Consider the following 17,629-nt stretch of genomic DNA (forward strand, 5'->3'; position numbering starts at 1 on the left):
GGCCACCCTAACAGATGGGCACAGATGATGGCAGCAAAGAGACAAAGTGCTGTACATCCAACAACTGTAGGGGCCCCAGGCACTGGCTTTGGAAGGTTCTGGAGTGTGCAAAACTTGCGTGGTGACAGTTAAAATGGCATGTGCCATCTGTGGGCTGGATTAACTACTAATATATAATGAAAATACATCTGTTGGTGTCGGGTGCTGCTCAAAACTAGACAAGAGCTGGTCTGCATCAAATATGGACATTTTGCTGGATAGAGAGGGGAAGCAGACAGACAGATCCCTTCAGACTTCCTACCTTTAAGGGATGAATCTTGTCATACAAAATGCTGGAAATCCAGGCAATGATTTTATGATCTTGTCATGGTGCAATATGTCCCACACATGAAAGAATATCAAGTTTTAACATGCAGAACCCAGAGCCCCTTCTCCTACCACATACCAAGCAAGAGTTCCTTGTCTTAAAATGGCTGTCGTTTGAACGTCAACAAGAAGCTTCTGGTAATTAGGAAATTGTGGAAATACAAGACACACGATACTGAAAAAGCCAAGATTGTTTTGTTCCTTTCTTGTTTCCTAGTAATAGGCAAGAGTTGAAACATATGATTATTGCCCCATAATGGCAGGGTACTCTAGTCCAGCTGGCAAAACACAAGACTTTGAATATATTATTTTTGTGTAATTGTTTTCTGCTGTGATACATGAACAGACAGTTTATCTGCGTAACTGAGGACCAAACTTCTATAGAACACTGTCATATGTACTTTGCTAATAGTAAAGGATTAAGGTTTAAAGTGCTATTAGCACAAAACAAATAAGCATTGAAGGGAAAAAAAAATTGAGTATGACATGCCCAAGAACACTTAGTAAAAACTTTCATTTTAAACCTGATTATATAACAAAAAAAAAAACCCCAAAACTGCTGTTCCTTTTTAAAAACAACTTTCCATATAGAGTAACCTACACCTAATGCTCAGTTTATCCTCCATGCTCTGAGACATCTCATGAGCCATGGAACGGGGCAGCGTTGCTTCGTCTTCCTGTGCTCATGACCTTTACTTGGTTCTCACCCAGACTCATGTACACTCAGCAATTTAGAAATCTACCATCACATCTGGCCTCAAAATCTTGCTTTCTGCTAGAAATGTTCTCACTGCTCAGATCAATCCTTGAGAAACAAGGATAAAAAATCCCAGAACCAAGCTGCCACCTCACACTGAGATCCTAGAGGAAGGCTCCAGCAGACAACTGCTCTGCAGAAAGGTCAAGGCAAAAATGTTGTGTTTGGAGTTATGAGCTCAGTTAATAAAAAGATGTGTGGGTAATTCCTTTCTTAATCTGATAAACAAGAAAATTTTCAAAGCACACCAAAAGATCTCCATGTCCCCATTCTCACTAATATCAAAGGGAACACGAACATTCCCATGCCAACAATTTCTTGGCCACAGACTAAATGGTACATCTCAGTCTTGAGCAGCACATTTCTGATGCTGTCTGAACAAGAATTGCTTTCTGCTTTCCATTTTCCACTGCAGACGGCACTAAATTTAGGTATGGAAAAGGCTTTTTACTTCTTATCAAGGACTGCTGCTGAACAGAGCACTTTGTGCTGTTGGCGCTGAACAAATCATGCTGATTTATACCATACCATCCTTTATCAGAGAGCACAGAAGCTGAGCAGCAGACTGGAAAGGATATGAAACCCAACCAAAAGAACACCTGTAACTACTACATTGAAAGGGTTCCAAAAGAAACTATAACAAGAGCGCAGCAGATGAACAGATTAAAGCTTCATGTCTGAAATACGTCATCAGTAGCATAACTTTAGCATCCTCCCATGGGAAAAAAAGACTAGGTACTAGTAACTAAATTCTGAAAGTTTTAAAAGGCTTTTTAGGATTTTTTGTTTAAAATAAGATGGGTTTTATTGGTGACTTTCTCCCTTCAGATGTTCTCCTTTCATGCAAAAAAAGAACCCAATTCATGATCTGTACTCCTGGTGACACTGATGTTGTCCTGTATTTGAAATCCGACTGGTTTTGTACATGAAGCTATTAAACCCATAATCCTAATACATTCAGACTATTTCAAACCAGGGCAGAGTTTTCCTCTATGCCCACCCCCCACCTGGTCAGGTCATGGAGTTTAATTTCCCAAACAGTTCTTATCGAAGGACCACATTTATCCCAGAGCACTTCTGGGAAGCTCTACATATTCAACACATCAGTAACTGCAATCAGTTAAGCGTTCTATCTAATCTGATGGTCTCCTGGTTATCTACTTGAAAACCTGGCTCACTGTCTCACAGCAGTCCTTAAACTCTGAGGGGAATTGCTCCATATCATGGTGATCACAACAATCCCCTGCCAACATCAACCAGCTCCTGAAGCACCACCTCAGAAAGCTCACACAACCAAAAATCAACCACAGCTCTGGGTTTCACCACTCACTTTTAATAAGCAAAATGGAAAGAGGGTTTCCTCAAAGGTTTTGTCAGAATATTACTTCCAAGTTATTTTGAAAGTGATCTGTTTACTAGTGATACAATCAAGCTCTCTAAGCTTTCCATACCTGAGCCTCAGATCCTCCCTAATTTTTTTCTCCTTTTTTTTTACCCCACTGGAACATAAACAAGCCATAATCATTACTCATACCTCAAAATATTCAGTTGTGGTTTTCTAGTTAGCTTATTTTCTCTTCAGCAATTTAAAATAGAACATCACCGTCCTGTATTTACATTGCATACATCCTCAGGATACATATTAAATTTTGATTTCTAGACATAAAGTGTAACAATCTGTTCCATTTAAATAGCTGCCTTTAAATGTCACTGAGAACAGTAAATAGCCCCACTTTTGACAGCAGTAACAACTATGTTTTTTAGAAAGTTACAGTGCACTTGTAATTATTAAGACAGACATGATTATATGGCACCTGAAAGAAATGCTGTGTTTGGAATACCACAGTAACAAGACTAATCCTTAATTATGGATCTTCTGAAATTGTGGATGCCATTGGAGCTCATACAGATAGACAGATAACCAAGAGCAAGGCCTAGGAATGCAGCTATGGAGGGACAGTGTGTGCCTGGTGAAGAGCACAGCTGTGTCTCCCCAGCCACTGTCCCAGGCTCTCTTCTGCCTCCCAGCTCATCCCACCAAATGCTGAGTACCCTCTGCCAGTCCCAGCAAGAGAATGGAGCCCAAGCATCTCTGATGTCAGCTATCCTACGTGTTCCCATCCCAGGTTCTGCAGCTGTGTCTGTTCAGTGACACAGCAGATGAGTTCAACAGCCTCAGGAGACTGAGGTGTGTGGAACTTCCAGCAGCCTCTCTGCCCTCTGGGGTGACAGCAGTGAACTCCCTGCCCTCTGCTCGAAGCCTGGCCAGAGCTGGCTGCAGGCAAAAGCAAGGAGAAGCCTCCACACAAAGCCACCCCCTCCTCAAAATTCAGCCTGGATTTGTGCTCAGCGGTACATCTCGTACCCTCAGCTTCTGCCTGCAGAAAGCCATTACTTCCTAACTTTTGCAAAAGTTAGACTTCTACTTCAGGCCTTTGAAAAATTGACCTTTCAGTGTGTTTGACAACAGCAGCCTCCTCTGAGCAGCAGTTCCCCATCAGGCTGTGGCACTCGGGGAGGCTCCCGGCTCGCTCCTGCCTTCAGAGGTTTTACTGAACAGCAGCGTTTTGTTTCCAGCCCACAAGAGCCCATAGAGACGTGCCAACTCAGAGGCAGCGCTAAACATCTTTCAAGAAGGGATCTGACATTTTCTTTTGTTCTCATTTCTATAGTATTTTCTCCTTCGAGAAGGTTATTTGAAGTTATCTGGTGCTGACATTTAGGGAAATGTGAAGCATGAATTGCAGTGGCTGTTCATAGGTAGTGAAGCAGCCCAGGACAGGGTGTCCCACTGCAGGCATTGGCCAGAATGTGCCTAATTGTTCAAACACTCCTACAGTGCAATCTCTGCAGTGCTTTTCTCTCTCCCACACACAAATTAACACACAAGCACCAGTAAAAGGGTGCTTATATTTTAGCACAGAGGTTTTTCTAATCTAGCACTTCGTCATAAACCAGGGACATCTCTTCCAGCCCACAGAGTTTCGTGACCGAAAGGGTGCTTCTGCATGCAAATCCTTCCTGTCACAGACACAAAAATTCCCCTGAATTCCCTATGTGTAAATATCTCCTGGCAAAAAAAATTACCAGATAACTCTGCCTCTAACAAAAAGGAACATATTTTGCAGCGCTAATATTCTTGAATTGAATTTGCATTTAGTGACATTATATTTATTGACTTCTGTCTACGCACACCTCACCACAAGATGCCGAAACACTCAACAGTTACAGAATTTGGCACTACAGAGCTCCCCCTTCTCACTGTGGATACTCCACAAGTCCACTAACATACAGAGCCCTGCACAACCACAACTTCCTGGCACACAAACAATTCTGAGCAAACCAACTTAAATCTTATGGCCTGGTTTCCCTAAGTGCTGATTTTCCAAAGAATAATCAAAATAAAATTTTTAAAAAATGCAGATCTCAGCCTTCCAGCAAAATCAACAATAATTCAGAGTTCAAAGTTTTCGTTAAGATCACTGTGACCACATTTATATCACTTAAACCAGAAATGTCTGCATTATCACAACACTTTTCAAATGCAGAAAGAAATATCAGTGACTTTGACATAGAGGAAAACAATACCAAGTGTTTATCTCCTTGTAAACATATGACAGCTGCTGAATTTCTATCAAGGAGCCATTAAATATGATCAAATATTTTCATGTCTGCTAACAAGGGAATTGTCTGTCCTTGTATTGAGCTTTACAAAAGCAGTCAGCAAGCTGGAGAAAAATAAAGCAGGAAAATTTCCTGTGGAAAACTCTGTTGCAGTGAGCAGAACTGAGCCTGCTGCGCTGAGCAAGCCACATCCCAGCCCTAGTCAAGTGTTTGTGCCATTGCATTTTATAAAAGATAACAGATGCCTCACAGTCACATTCCTGAAGTGAAACTGTTTGCCAAAATACCCTGGAAATTTACAGCAAGGATTTGTACATACTGGAACTAGTCCCCTGGTCCCATGTGCATTTCCTTTTACCCCCTTGTGACAAAATAAACAGAACTCCAAGGACACAGACACACCCCAGCACTCTGAACACCTCAGCACTTCTGTTTCAGCAGCCACCAGACACTTTGGGCCATCCTTGGGATTTATTTATAAGCTCTCAGTAGCCTTCATTGCTGTGGTTAAGGGTCAAGTTTTCCCACCCTTCCCTTATTTGCAAAATTGTCCTGGCTTATTTTGGGGAACTGCAGTGTTAACCCATCCTGTGTGCAACCAGGGATGTGATATAAACCCTCAGGGACAGAGCCCCAAGTTCTCCAAGAAAAACCACATGTATTTTTCATGTCACAGTCGTTTTGCACCTGTGCTATAAAGCGAACATTTACTACACGTGCCAAATTTCTGGCACAAGGATATTTCCAGGAGCATCAGATATTCTACACACAAGGTGTGCACTATGCTGATACACATGCCAGTGTTACACACACAAAAAAAATCTTTTCAGGCTATATGTGAATATACTGACACTCAGCTTGTGCTATTTCATAAGAGAAGAGCAGGAGAAATCATGAGTCACGATTTTTTATATAAATATATATATATAAATATAAATATATATATATATATATATATATTTGGAAAATATAATATTATATTATTTTCTATAAAATAACATATATTATATAATATATATATAGTATATATAATATATCAATTATATTTGATATATTTTATATCTTACATATTTTAAGGAGGCTTAAGGGCAAGATATGGGATGTGGATGGACATCACATCCCATCTCTGATCACAGAGGCCACCACACCCTTTGGAAGGTACATGGCAGGCTCCCAAAGCAGGGAACCCTTTCTCCCAGGCTTTTCACCTCTCTCCCAACCTGCAAATGTCACAGTGCCCCACAAGTCCTCACCGGTCAGGGACTGGTCTGCTCCCAGCACGTTCCATTCTGCCGGCAGCTTCAGGTGTCGAAATGCCAAGGCCACTTTCTCATCCAAGAAGTCCACGTCTGCTGCAGGTGGCCTTGACCGGTCCAAGAAGCGTGTGAAATTCAGCGCCTGCTGGTTGCCAGCACAGGTGGCCAGAAACTGGGCAGCATCGTAGGCTTCATCCTGGACAAACTGGAAACTCTCTTCTGCCACAACCAGAACGGGGTGACCTTCTCTAGAGGCACAAAGTGCCACCTTCACTGTCTCACAGCAGTCATGGCCTGCGAAACAAAATTCAGACAAATGGTAAAAATAAAAGAAAAATGGCATGGGTTGAGGAAACACAGCTGAGCAATTCCTTTGACACACACACACTCTTTGCATTAAATCTAATAAGACCAAGTTATTGAGGGTTGCAACTCTAAATTAACGTTGTCTTTGGAATTTATATGTATCATCAGAGATAAGTCTTTCTTATAGATTTTAAAAGGAAAAGATGTGTAACTCTTCTCTGTCCGAGTATAAGCCAAGAACTGTAAGCCACTCAAGCTATTTATATACAGCAACGAGCAATCTCAAGAGTTTTAAGTAATTTAAGTAAAAGATTTTGCTAACGTACCTAAAGCCAGATTATATGGACAAACTTTTCTTTTGCAGCTCTGCAGGACTTCAGTAACTCATCAGAAACTAGAATCTGAGTGCTGCAAAACTACGTACTACAAATGTTGACACAATACTTGGCAAATTGAAATTTCATCTAAAACAAAGGTCTACACGGCTACCAGAGCATGACCTGCCTGGGCATGCCCTGTGTGTGCTCACTGCTGCACCTGCCCCATGAATTTGGGTTCACACAACAAAACTAAAAACTAAGCTGCTTCTGCTAAATAAAAACATGGAAATGGCCACTTTCCATATTTACAAAACAAGAGGGTTGGAAGTCTGGTAATTTCATTATTTATTTAGGGCAGGGAAACAGGAGAAAGGAGGCACGGCAGCAATTTCATTGAGTCAGAAACTTGAGGGGGAAAAAAACCCAAACAGCAAATCAAACTAAACACCTTTTGGGAATTTTAAAAGGAAAAATATACTATGTGTCCAACACAACCAGAACTTGTAGTTGTCAGACATGCCCCTTCAATAATAAGGTTTGTGTTTCAAGTTCACTGTGTGGTACAGTTTCTTGTTCCAGCCTCAGACTGACATCATGGCTGTTTTTGCCAGAACAGCATGGACCCTGCACTAATTACTGGAAAAGCTTTTTTTTTTTTTTTTTTTTTTTTTTTTTTTTTTTTTTTTTGCCCATGACCTCAGCATACTACCACATTCACAAAACCCTGATTAATTAAATACAAAATGACGATTTATTTTTAAAGGCTTGAAAATTCAATTTAAGCCCCTATTTGTGGTCAGTGGGAAAGTTTCCTTCTTCTGTTGGGGCCTTTTGCTGTTGATTTCCCTGACAAAAGAGAAAATATGTCCCTAATCTTCATGGTCTTTCATCCAACCTCACAAATCTGTTCTGAGGCTTTTGGCATCTGTACAGATTTTGTCTACTGAAAGAGGCAATCCTGAAGTTAATTGAAAGGTCAAAACTGCTATTAGGACACTGCGGATAACAGCAAAATTGTCAGAGATGAGGCTGTGGCTTCCTAAGGAGAGCAAATGCAGCTGGAAAGGTATCAAAGGCAAGTGGAGAAAGGGAGGAAAACACACAGAGATGTTGCTGCAACTGCTCAATACAACCAGGATGCTCTGAAGCTGAAAGGTGAGAAAACTTCTATCCTTCCAGCACCAAATACCTTTTAGCAAGAGGATGATGTGAAAGCTGAAGGAGTAGATTTGCTAGTGCTGTTGGTTCGAAGAATAGGGTTAAGAAGAACTTCTACTGCTCTTGAAAATATTGCATGTGCATTCTAATACATCACTGTATTAGTACTCAGCTGCCCAGATGGGACCCATTCACAGATTCTGCTCATCCTCACAGTAAAAGCCCCAAATGTTCAAGGGAGAAGTGGGGAGGATGACACAACTTTGAGGGAACTTGCCTTTAAGGACATTTAGAACTGTATATGTCTCCCCCTACACCTTCCTGCTTTACTGATCTTCCTAAGGACATCAAACACAGAGCAGGTAAGACAATTTTGTTTCCAGCTTCCACAAAAGCAGTGATCTCCATGCACACTACAGCCTACAGGAGCTGACTCAAATCCTGCGAGCTGGGCTCTCCCTAACTCAGAGTAATAGAAGGTTGCTAGAATGCAGAGTTTTAAAAAAACAAACACAGCAAAAGCTTTCTTAATAGCATGAGGACAGCTAAACCTTTTATTCAATTTTTAAAAAATATTTTCTGCCTATTCCCATAAGAATCCCATCTGCAGAATAACCTAGAATACAACTGCTCTGCCAGCAGACTTTCAGGATTGAAGCAGCAGGCCAAAACGGCCCACGAGCAGCTACAGAGAAACCATTTGGGACAGCCACTTGTCACAATGCCAAACAATTCTGCTGTGGGACAGCAAAGGCTCCTCCATCGAGACAACAACTACAGAAACCTCTGTCAAGACGTGTGGTCTCCTTAAGGCAGCACATCACGGATGTACACAAAGTTCCCTTGGATGCAGCCTGTGTTAAACACCAACTGCAAAAGGCAACACAAGGGAAGGTGATAAAAAGACCATGTCCTGACCTGTGGCCAGCAAGGACTCTACTGAAACTTCCCCAGATATTGAATATGCAGCCTAGAAAAGAAAGTGACAGACCTGAGAATCCATTTTTATCTAACAGGATCATGCTAAACCCTAGGGAATGCTCTCCAGAAGGGCAACAGCTTGCAGTGCTTTGATGTTCTGCTTCCTCACATCTGAGAAGATGTCAGACATTGGGGCAAGAACATGGGACAGGTTCTGACTTTAGTCAAGCAGTTCAAATGAAAGGGGAGCCAGTATGTAACAAGAGCAGAGAATACTAGAAAGATTGCTCAAGAGGTCTCTGCCCCCTGCTTTGAAATGGCTACAGGAACAGTGTGAGCAAACATGTCCCAAGTACAGGAACCTTCTGAAGGAACCATCAGTGGGGCAACTCTACTCACCACATCAAAGAGCCAATGGCCTGGACTAATACCTGAACTTCTACGGCCCTTGTCCCACAGCACTACCAGAAGGGATCTGAGCTCTTGAATTGAAGAATTCCTTACTGGGAATTAATGGGGACACTTAATAAACCTTGCTCTGGGGAAAATATGAGAATGAAAAATGAAGACATGGTGCTCTAGTCTGTCTGTTCCTATCCCTGAAGAGATGAGATGTATCAGCATGATAGCACTGCTTCCTCTACATGGTACTGATGCAGATCAATGAGCACGAGAACAGGGGGAGATTTCTCAGCTGCAAGTCATTAGCAGATAAGTTAATGTACAGCTTAGACCTGTCCATCTACCTGTGCCTGTGATCTGGAGTGCAGTTAAAAGGGCAGCAGTTCAACTCTTCTGACTTCTTCTTGTTAAACAAGGCCTACATGGAGACAAAACACCCCTAAACAGAGCTTTATTAAAAGATGATTTCATTTCCTACTCCTCCAAAAGTGGAAATCCTGTCCAAACCTCCTATTTTCAGAATTCACATTGGAGCTATCAAACAATGGGCCCCCAGCCTGGGCAGCTATTTAAAGCCCTGCTGGAAGGACATGTTTGGGTTTGCTTGGTAGGTGGCTAAAGACTAATTGCATCCTCCAAGTCACCATGGTGGAGCTGAGTTGAAAGAGGTCTTACAGAGAGATTTAAGGACAGGAAAAGCAGACAACAAATGTTGTGAACCTCATGAAGGATCTCAGATTTGCACCCAAGATGCATCCAAGAGATGTTGTCATCTGGTGGCTTGTAGTAAAGGAAGCCAAGGGATCTCCTGTGACCACCCAGAAAGTGCTTCTTTTCTGCTTCAGAAATCCTGAGCTCTGGTTCTGAAAATCAGAGCCCATCTTTGAAGTGCATTTGTGAAATGTACAGTTACTGTATTCACTCTTGCAACACAGGAAGCCTTATGACATACACGGGCACAGCACCAGCACTGGACAGGAGCCTCTGCTTTTCCTTTCAAACCTGTCACTGGAAAGGTGAAAGAGAGATTAAAGAGTGGGTAAAGACTTTTTTAAAGGCCTTTACACACTGCAGATGTGCTAAAAACCTAGAGAAGTGTAAGACCCCACACATTACATCTTAAATAATTTCAACACAGATTCAATCACTTTTTCCTGTGACTGATGTCATCTAGTACTGGCATCACTTCCTTTTAATTACACTGCCTCAAGCAATTAAATACACCGAAGAGGATGAACTGCAAAAAGTCTTCTTGGCTATGCTGTTTTAGTCTATTTTAAGGGTTTTTTTGTTTCATAATTAAGAGTATTTTCAAATCCACAACTGGTATTGCCAAGTGTCCATTTGTTATGCAACTTGTTTACCCTTCTGGTCTACCAGTACAAAGATTATAATTCATGAAATACAGCTTTTTCTATGAAGAGTTGTTTCTTACGGGAAAACACAGTCTGTGGTAGGAATGAATAAAGCATCACCATATGTAGAGGATTTCACAGTAAAAGAAAAGTTTGAAATGAAGATATTTCCAAGCTAAGTGAAATTAATTTTTGTCTATCCTTTTAACTAGCAGAAAGAAAGTAAGGAGAAAAAAAACAAAAAAACCAACAACTCTGAGAGCTATGGAATTAAGAACAAGTTAAAGACTGAAGCTGCTTCTCTGCCTTAGCTTAAGAATGGAGAGAAAGCTAAGAGTGAGTCAACGGGAATGTGTCAGCCCTGTGGAAGCTGCTGGCAGGCAGCTACCAGCAGACAGACAGTCTCTCAGACCCTTCTTCTACTTCCAGTTTTGATTCTCCTCCCCTTTGAAACCCACACAAGAATCCTGCACCTTTTGAGTTCAACAAACATGAGAAAAGCTATTTTGGTATTACAGAGCTCGGACTGATACAACACATTGCAATGGTACTCACCGAGGCAATTATATCTCACAAAATTTACTTCTTGTTTTGGTGACCTGGCTCACAGATGGGGTGATTCTTACCCTTCAGTTATTTCATCAGGAGCTGCTGCAGCTCTGGATTACTGGACTGTCTCTCCCTGTTCAAAATTTCATTTGAAATTTCCCCCGTGTCTCCCACACTTTCCAGACCACCAGTCATTAAATGCAAAGCAAAATGCATGTCCAACCATACAGCTGCTATGGTGATGGCATGCAAACTTTTGCAATAAATGCACCACACAAATACTGGAGCTCGCAGCACACCAGTTCCTGCAAGAGAATTCCCCCAGATCTCCCCAAGAGTTTCCTGATGCTCAGAGGCCTCCACTGGCCACAGCAAGCTGTGGTTGGGATTTTTGCCTTGTGTGGACAGTGATGAGGTCATTCTGTCTTCTGCTGGTTTATTTGCCAGATGATGATTTGAGGATTTTTATTACTGGGTTGGGTTTTTTCCCAGTGGGGAAAAAAGCTGCTCTAGCAGAGAGAAAAGAGATGAGGCTGCTGTCTTGCAATTAATGTTTCACTTCCCTGCTTTGCACTGATTTCCTTCACTACCACATGCAATCTGCTTGGCCTCAGTTACCCTCCCTACCCTGCAGAGCTGGGAAGAAAAAAATGCATTGAGATTATGGCAATCTCAGCTGCTATAGGAATAAGGACTTGCTGAAAAGCTCAGTTCATGACCAACACAAGGAGGACCCGCATCTGTGACCTAAGAGGACATATCCCTTCCCAACAGTACAAACTCAGCAGCCAACAACAGTTAACCACAGCAACAGAGATGGTATCATATCTCTACTTCCTTCCCTGCTCAGACTTTTGATGCTTTCTTAACACCCAAACTCCAGTGACCAAGCTTTTGCACTGAGATCCCCACTGGAGCAGTGCCAGTGCCATCACACCTCCAGCTGCCACCTAACGCTGTGTCTGATACAGCAGTGCTTGAAATTGTACTGTAGAACTACACAGTGCCTCAGGTACTGAGGAAAACTGCTTAAATTAGGGAGAATTTCAACCAGATTAATTAGAAATAGAAGAACTGTAACAGTGACAGTAAAGCCAACAGTTAAATGAGGTTTTGATAGCTTTTCACTGAGACAAACAAAAGCTTGCTTGGATTATGTAACGTGGTGTGTCCTTAGGCTGGCAAAAGAGGTACTGAAAACACACAAAACATCAACTCCTGGCTAATTCTTGAATTTCAGTAGCTAATTTTGGCACTTCAAGTTATGACTGATCAGCTCAGATGAGAATCTGTTTCTTACAAGAGGAAATTACCTTCCTTAAATTAACACAGCCAACAGCAGAGCAGGATAAATAATCCATGCCATTCTTCAGGGCAAGTGCATAAATAAAGGTAAGTATTCTGTAGTTTATACAAATGATGAATCTATATTTATCCACATCTTCAGGTAAAATAAAGCTGCTCCCATAAATTTACAATCAGAAGTCCTTTCTTTTACTCTGTACAGAAATAAAAGCTCACATTTGAACAGTAGGATATATATACTGTTATATATATATTCAGTGCTTAAGGCTGATGATAAAAAAGCATAGGAAAGAAGCAGATTGCTCTAGTAATTACATAAGATGCAGCAGTAATTTAATTCTGCAGTGATAAGCTTTTATTTAGGTAAAGTATTTCAGGATACAGAGAATTTTCACATACAATGAAAATTTATGGGGTATTTTGACAGTTTGTATTTCCATTTCATTTTCTCTAGTTTTTCACCTAAAACAACTTTATGTTGTTAAGATTTCTTTTCAAATGTGATTTTATTTGAAAGCTTCGCTAAAAGATTCTGATTAATTTTGGCAGCAAATGCAATGAAATAATTTGTCTGTCTTTTACACTTCTGTACATCAAGAAACCCACAGAAAAACTCAAGAAACAAAAATTACAAATGTGGGCTTGGTTTTACTTCAGCTTGAACAGAATTACATCACCCTTTTCACCCCATCTGCTGATGGACTTCATCTGAAGTCTCCTGGCGATCACATGAAATTTTGAGGACTTGGGGAAAGAATGAGGGAAGAGCCTTGGAGTCCAGAAGGGATGGAGAAGAGCTTCATGAAAGGCAGAAAGGCTCCTGAGTGAATCAGCCCTTCCTTACTGCACCTGAGCTGTCCCCAGGAGCTGCTGTGCTCGCAGGGATGTGCAACACTCCTTGCATCACAGGAACAAATGGAAGATGCTAGTAGCTGCAAATAAAGGATGAGATTTTGGCTAAAAGCTGCTTGCAGGAGTTTCCTTGCAGAGCATTTGCTAAGTGCCCCGGGCTGGGTGTTTGAACAAGGGCTGGTCTCACACACACTGTGTGTTGTTCATGGCTAATCCTCCGAGGTCAAATAACGCTCTGAGTCACCAGAGCCATCGCCAAGGCAACTGGGGAACATACAGAGTAAACACATGATTACAGATTCACTGTTCGTCCAGGAAGGAGGAGGAGGAGGAGGAGGAAGAGCTGCACTGAAGTAATGCTTCCACTGTAATCAGTGTAGTCAGTGCTGAAACAACACTGGACAAATGCACAGGTGTCAGCAGAGGGGATGAAAAATATTAGGCTTTTCCCCTATCTTGCTTTGCCTTTCCCCAACAACCTCTTCATCACAGTATTTTTTTTTCTTAGGCAGTCTCACCAAAAGGAGGTATGAGCACAGATGAGGGTGTTATCCACATGGCTATTTTACATCTGAGATGTCACCTCTTCCTTGCACCCAGGACAGTGCGGGAATGAGACTACCTTCCTGAAAGGTCCCTTAAAACTCTGTCTGAAACAAGCTGTATTTTGGGACAGCACCCATCCTGGTCCAGCTTCACATGCCACAAGATCACACTGGGTAAAAAAAAAACAAGCCACCAACAAAACAATCCATTATGGCTAAAAGACCAATTGAGAGAAATTCCCTCTTTTCCTTTTGAATCATGAACGGTGTCAGATTTCCCACTAACAGCACCAAAAGGACCTGCAGGGAGCCCTCCCCAGTGACTCAGTCACATCTGGGGCTGGCAGGACAGGCAGTGCCCAGAGCATCACTCTGGTCGCACCTGGCAGCCACCACCCTGGGCACATCCAGCACTGCTGCAAGGGCAGTGGGAAAGAGTTGTTCCTGCCCGGAAATCCCATCCAGCAGGCTGGCTCCCACATGGGCTGGAGGGAACACTGAAGCTTTTCAGTTCCTTTCTTGGCTCAGCAGCCACAGCCCCGAGGGAGAGGTGAAGTCATTTTGAACAGGGCTGGCAGAGCCCCACACCCACCACACAAAAGCAGGGAAGGAGTCACCCCCTCTTGCTCTTCTGGGAGAAAATAAGCACTAATCTAATTGATTGCACGGGGCTCCAGTCACCAGTAGCCATAAAAAGGCTTCTCTTCCCAAGCCAAGTGAACAACATGAACAGCTCTAAAAGAGGAGGAAATGAAAAAAAAACTGAGTGGCCGACTTTTAGCTACTCATTCCCAAGAGAAAACAACTCCAAATTTTACTCCACGTGCATCTCTCACAAAACAATACTTAGGAGGTAGATGAAAAGACAAACCCAAGAAAAACACTTGATGGCCTGAGTTACATTGCGTGTAGTGAAAATGTCAGGCGTTTTTCTCACACTGGTAGCAATGTGCTGCATAGCAACAAGTCAGAATGAAAGGTTAATGGTGAGGACTGCAGCCTGGAACACGCTCATTCCCACGGTCCTGAAGTCACCAAAGAGAAATGCTGATTTGTTTTGTTTTGTTGGTGGCACAAAGGATGAAAACAGAGGTGGGCTTTCATGTGGAAACCCACCTCAACTGAACCAGCTATGGAGAGATGGCACTGAGCAGCACATCACCTGTACTGTAAGAGCTCCAAAAATGATCTGTGAGCTCTGAACGGAACAGGATTTAGGGGAAAGGGTTGTATTTCACCAGGAAGACAGCAATGAACCTCATCGAGTCAAGCAGATGATAAGCGTAGCTAAGACTTACTGTGCCGTCTACCATTTGGGCAATAGCATCTGTAACTTTACAAGTCTATCTTCCACCATCTCTGCTGCATTTAAAAGACTTTTATTATGTGCATGTGTAACTGTGAGTCTACAATAGCATCTCAAAATTACATATTAAATAACTGCAATCTCAAAGTCATGTAATTCTAGTGAAATCAAGTAAGAGGTTTTTGAAAGGCAAAAGCAGTCATCCAAACCACGTGTTCTATTCATTGTGGATGTGTAAATGAGGAAAAAGACAACCAAGCAAACAGCATTACCTTCCAATCCACTTGTAGTAACCAAATTTCACAGACTGATACATTGATATGCAAAGAAAGACAATTGTTTACCAGGAGAAATTGTCTCCAGACTCCCAGGATTAATCTTTCTCGTGCTTGTGCAGTGTTGGACAGTTGATCCAGTGAAGACCAAATAAAAAACTACATCATCTTCAACTTTATCTTCCTCAGTCAGCTGCACTGTAATAACAGAGTCACCCTAGAAAAAAGGACAAGAAAAGAGATCAGGTTTACATGACCAAGAACTTCATAATCTAAAATGAAATTACTCTTCCTACAAGGTTCACACTCTCCATTCATACACTCCTTTCATAGGACTGAGTGCCATCCTAATTTTCAGGTATCTAAGTCAACCTCAGTATCAAAGCCAGCCAACATCTAGGAAACACGCTGAATGCAACCCTAGGAAGAGACATGCAGAAATATAGACATATATAACAGAATATAGACATATATAACAGAATATATATATATATATATATATATATATATCAGAATATAGACATACATAACAGAAATGAGATAGGCCAAAATTGCCTCTGCCCTCAGAAATTTGAATGCTTTAATTCTTGCTTGAGCACTCACATTCCCCCTGTCCAAGCTAGCACTGCAACCAGAGATCCAACTTGATCACTAAACATATCTCTCATCTACAATCCACAAATACACAAAGATACCTAAGTTTCATATCAACTGAGATTTTTTTCCACCTTCGTTACAAAGAAACACTGTGGTGGCACAGACAATGGTAGCTCTTCTCATTCATCTATAAGCTCATGCAAATACAGCAGTTCTTCAAGCCTTGAGAAAAAACCTCTCATGATCTGTTGGTTAAACTCTCCTGCATAGTATTATGGAGGTTTTAGTTCAGAATTTCAGCATATTTTATCATTTAGCTCATCTTTGCTCTCAGGGAAAATTATATTTATAAAGGGTGCACATGGTTATCACAGTTAACCCGGCAAAGGGTACAGTAAATACACCTGAAATTCCTACATCTGCATGGGAAATATGAACCCAAAAGGGGCAATATGAACCAATTTCAGTGTTCCATGGGGAAGGAAAAGCAAGGAAAGAGGATGGCTTACAGTTACTTCAGAACTAAGTGAAGTGTTTTCATTTGATGAAAATATCGTAATCAAGTCATTTAGGTAGGAAAAGACCTCCAAGAGCATCAGGTTAACCCAGCACTGTCAAGGCATAACTAATCCATGTCCCTAAGTGCCACATCTACACATCTTTTAAATGCCACTGGGGTCTCCCCACACTTTGTTTATTAGCCTGAAAAAAATTATATAAACTACAAGGTACTGAGAACAACAGTCTGTGATGTGACCTTGTGTCCCTTGTCCATGCAGATCAGAACCAGGTGGATGCCCCAGTTTCACAGAGCAGCTGTAGCTGCCAGCTCTCTGCCACCACCCCACTGAGCATATGGTTACAGCTGCAAATCTGGAAAAGATTTTATTATTATTGTTATTGTTATTGCAGATTATGTAATTCTGATTTGCATATTCAAGAGAATACACATCATCTCCTTTAAAACCTCCCCCTGAAGATCACTGAGTTCATCCCTTCTCTTTGTCAAATACAACCATTATAGACAATTCCCAGACTTCCAGGCCCTCCCGTACACCGTCCTGCCTTAGCATCACTTCCCACGCTCTGCCTCGTGTCTCCCTCTTCTCTCCCTCAGCTCCTTTCACGTTTCCTCCTCCAAGTTGATGTCCAGTTCTCCCTTGATCCAGCCCATCTGGCACCTCTTGCCAGGGGCAGGACTGCACCTTGTTTTATACAAACAAGATTTTGTAGGGCAAGTCCACGACCAGCCACTGGTCTTAAAATCAAATATGTGGGTCAATGCTGTGACACAGGAAAGAAAACCACAAATTCAAAAAAACTCCACAACCTAATGGAGCAGAGAGTGTATTTTGTATTTTCAGAGGTTGTAGAGTTACAAATGTAAATTTTAGGAAGGTCTCACGCAATATCAGACCAGACTTCCAGCTGGGGAGGAAGGAACCATGTAGCAAAAGTCTATCTTGCATAGAGTCAGTGTTAAAATAAAAACAGGTGCAAAAAGAAATAAATCAAACTTCAAATTCAAGCATGACCACTTCACATGCTGAGTTGAAAACTAAATATTCCATTTCAAGCAAATGGATCCAGATTTGAGCTGATGTTCAAAAAACCAAAAGCTTGAGTTTTAACCTACAAATCCTTTGTGCTTTGTTTTTTCATATGTCTTTGTTCAAACCATTTCTCCCTTAAGGCATGAACATACAAAGTACTTAAACAGATTTAAAATGCAGGT

At 41.7% G+C, this 17,629-nt stretch overlaps 1 protein-coding gene across 10 annotated transcripts in view; it reads right to left on the minus strand.

Annotated features, from left to right (window-relative positions):
* Positions 1–17,629, minus strand: part of AKAP13 (A-kinase anchoring protein 13) — a 206,665-nt gene that overhangs the window by 115,884 nt on the left and 73,152 nt on the right. For all 10 annotated transcript variants that reach the window (XM_041418359.1, XM_041418364.1, XM_041418363.1 and 7 more), the window contains 2 exons: positions 15,367–15,514; positions 6,001–6,297 (listed from right to left, as the gene is read on the minus strand). In XM_041418359.1, the coding sequence (XP_041274293.1) occupies positions 6,001–6,297; positions 15,367–15,514 (445 nt within the window). The remainder of the gene's footprint in view (positions 1–6,000; positions 6,298–15,366; positions 15,515–17,629) is intronic.

This window comes from Onychostruthus taczanowskii, unplaced genomic scaffold (genome assembly GCF_017590055.1).
Source record: "Onychostruthus taczanowskii isolate IOZ18803 unplaced genomic scaffold, ASM1759005v1 scaffold6, whole genome shotgun sequence".
NCBI classification, from domain to species: Eukaryota; Metazoa; Chordata; class Aves; order Passeriformes; family Passeridae; genus Onychostruthus; species Onychostruthus taczanowskii.